This window comes from Gregarina niphandrodes (assembly GCF_000223845.1).
Source record: "Gregarina niphandrodes unplaced genomic scaffold scaffold00031, whole genome shotgun sequence".
NCBI classification, from domain to species: Eukaryota; Apicomplexa; class Conoidasida; order Eugregarinorida; family Gregarinidae; genus Gregarina; species Gregarina niphandrodes.
In genome coordinates this window covers 135,726-138,769 of record NW_011645800.1, presented here as the reverse complement: position 1 = coordinate 138,769, position 3,044 = coordinate 135,726, and the positions used below count along the sequence as shown (strand labels likewise).

At 53.7% G+C, this 3,044-nt stretch overlaps 3 protein-coding genes across 3 annotated transcripts; all 3 read left to right on the top strand.

Moving 5' to 3' along the window:
• Positions 1-53: 53 nt before the first annotated feature.
• On the top strand, positions 54-974 carry GNI_127160 (putative bacterial YaeB-like protein; the record flags this gene model as incomplete). The annotated part of the gene is made up of 1 exon (XM_011133744.1): positions 54-974. One exon carries the CDS (start codon positions 54-56, stop codon positions 972-974), a length of 921 nt encoding a protein of 306 aa, XP_011132046.1.
• Positions 975-1,086: 112 nt separating this feature from the next.
• Positions 1,087-1,836, top strand: GNI_127150 (hypothetical protein; the record flags this gene model as incomplete). The annotated part of the gene is made up of 1 exon (XM_011133743.1): positions 1,087-1,836. The coding sequence occupies one exon, from the start codon at positions 1,087-1,089 to the stop codon at positions 1,834-1,836; it is 750 nt and encodes a 249-aa protein (XP_011132045.1).
• Positions 1,837-1,857: 21 nt separating this feature from the next.
• Positions 1,858-2,781, top strand: GNI_127140 (hypothetical protein; the record flags this gene model as incomplete). The annotated part of the gene is made up of 1 exon (XM_011133742.1): positions 1,858-2,781. The coding sequence occupies one exon, from the start codon at positions 1,858-1,860 to the stop codon at positions 2,779-2,781; it is 924 nt and encodes a 307-aa protein (XP_011132044.1).
• Between the last annotated feature and the right edge of the window lie 263 nt (positions 2,782-3,044).

Sequence of the window (3,044 nt, the reverse complement as noted above, 5' to 3'; positions counted from 1 at the left end):
GGGGGGGGGGGGGGTGTAGGACCAGCCGAGGTAAAAAGAAATTGGGAGGGCGCATGAGTATTGTGGGTTACGTGTACGATGGTTCTTTTTACGAGAAGTGGGGCACCCCTCGACAGGGTCTATGTTCCGGAGAAGCAAGCTATGCTAGTATCAAGTTGCTTGAGACTCTGGGCTGGGTGCCTAATAGGGGTGAGGCAGTGTTGGTCTTGTTCTTATTCCACCTGAATACGAGTAAGGGCGCTATTATAGGTGGTCAGAACTTTGCCAAACTAAATTCTCAAGTTACGGTGCCGAAACTGGTAGAGAAACGTGCCGTGTTCGCTACGAGAACCCCCCATCGACCCAACCCTATTGGACTGAGCATCTGCTTTGTGGTTGATGTTTGCCCAGGTGCTCTCCTGGTGTCTAATGTGGACATTGTTGTTGGTACTCCCATTGTAGCCATCTACCCATATCAAGTAGGCTACCATAACCTACAAAACGCTCATTTCCCCAATTGGCTTACCAACGTACTCGACAACGTAACACCCAATTTTGACGTCTGCGTCGAATGTCTCTCCACCTGGACCAAAGCTAACCACACCAGGAATGAGACCGACGTTCAAGCCAAGACCAACACTGACGACCAAACCAGTAACGAAAGTGGTAGTGCGATCTCTGAGACTCTTAAACTTATTTATCAGACTATGAAACAGGATGCTCGCAGCGCAAGATCTAAAACAGTACATCCTAATGGTACCTTCTGTCATACGATCAACGGCAATCTCGTCGTCATCTACCGCTACCGGGGAACGGACGCTGTATGCATCCTTGATGTGGTCGACTGGAACGATAGGGACCACGCAATTCAGATTTTCGGCTCTGCTGACTTGGCGGACAGAATTTATCAGGGAAGGACATCTGGTAGAGCCCCTGAAGTTCTAGATCGTATCAAGACTCTACCACTCCGGTGCAGGCATAATTTAACCCCATGAACGGATTTGGCGAGCGCTGCGAAACCCGTGTGCACACACGTGTGCTAAGGGCCGGTTTCAACCATCAAACCCTAAGGTGAAAGGAACCAAATCCTTCTCTGGTTCATCTGACATGAAAGGAGTGCTGTTGCCGGTGTATCTAGCTCTTATATGCGCATCTAACCAGATAGATCCTTTATACAATCCAACAAACGAGGCTTTGGCGAAGATTAGCCGGGTCCTGGAAGTCGAGTCCCCTCATGTTGATGGTTGTCAAAAGAAGTATACGGGATACTTGTATGTATATGACAAGGATATGCCCAAGGTGGTACCGGCTAATCTAACAGCGAAGGAGCTTAGCCTGAGTTCGCTGAGAATGAACGTCGCTACGTTCAGTTACCCAATTCTACCTCTGGCGTCCGACCCGAGGTGTTTCCAAATCGCGCGGAAGCTGAATCCTGAGCCTCTGACGATGTGCTGCAGCACGATGCAGTGCAAGCGGGCGTGGATGAACGCTTTGACAAAATCGATCTTCTGTCGCGGCTTGATGGACCAAACGACTGGCAAAGGGGGCACCGATCGTGGCGGCGCAGAAACGGGCGCCGGTAAAGCAGCAGAAAAGGACGAGGCCTCCTCAAGCTCGGCGACGACTTTGGCTGACGATGGCCAGAAGGCTGAGGGTGGCGAGGAGGCTGAGGGTGGCGAGGAGGCTGAGGGTGGCGAGGAGGCTGAGGGTAGCGAGGAGGCTGAGGGTGGCAAGGAGGGTGGTTCTAAGGGTCGGAGTGCAGAGGCGGGCGAGGGGCTTCTGTCGGACGACTTTGAGGAATATTTGATTATAATTGAGCCGGCGACATCGCAGGTCGCAGACATAGGTTCTTTTTGATACCAGTAGGAACGCCGTCCAATGCCCACAGCGGCGGTATTGATGAAGAAGCGTCGAACGCGCGAATTTAGAGGAGATGAGGACATCTTTAGGAGCGTGCCTCGTAATGAAGGTGGCGCCTTGGCGGGAGGTCCGCCAGGTGCAGCCATGGGCGGTCCGCCGATGATTGGCGACTCTCCTTATTCTGGTTACGCGCCCAATTTGAGTGAGCTGGAGCGGGAGTTCCCGGAGCAGTCTCGACCCTTCTTGATTTCTATATTGGAGACGACCCAGAACGACTTGGCTGAGGCTCGGACGATCGTCGCAAACATTACTACGACGGCACATGGCCAGAGCCGCAGCGCCCCAAGGCACAAGCGCACGAGAATGGATGAGGAAGCAGAGAGCCATCCTTCTGACTTTGCTTCCCGCACGTCGGACGATACGGCCGTAGTCACAGGTCGCAACATGGTCGCAACCGCAGGTTCCAGCATGGCCGCAGCGGCAGGTCCCAACATGGCAGCAGCGGCAGGTCCCAAGGAGCAGTTGTTGGAAGATACATTGAACGGATTTGTAGAATTACTGAAGGATTCCGCGTCTATTGAGGACGCACGGACGCGATTGCGGCCTGTCCTTCGAGAGTGGGTTGGCAGGACGCGGTTGGCTGAAACGTTGCGTAAGGCGGTGATAAGTCAAGCGTCTACGATCATGAGTTGTCGACAGAAGGCGCAATTGGACCAGCAGCGTGCCCAACAGGAGCAGGCGCAATTGCACGCACAAGTGCGAGATTACCGACTTAAGCTGGAAGAGGCGGAACGCGGTCTTCATCGATTGCGTGAGACAAATGCCCTCCTTTCCAGAGTCGTACGCAATAGCCTCAACCGCAGAGACGACCAAGATGACGACCCTTTCGGTCCCTTCGAATCGTGCTTCCAACCTGACGACGACCGGGGCTGCGCACGCTGACCGGGTCTGGACCATCCTACCATCGGCCTCTACCATCGGCCTCAGGACCTCCAATCTGGACCAACCACCGGCCAGGACTTCCGGTCTGGGACCTATAGTGCACCACTGACTTGACCCGGGTCAGTTGTCCCACCTTCAGTAAATGACAGGCGTCAACATCAGAGCTAGCATATATAAAGAGAGAGCACATCCTTTTAACAAAGATGGTGGTCTCCTTAGCGATCTCGTTGATGGCAGAATAACCAACCAGTCGCCGGAGGGGG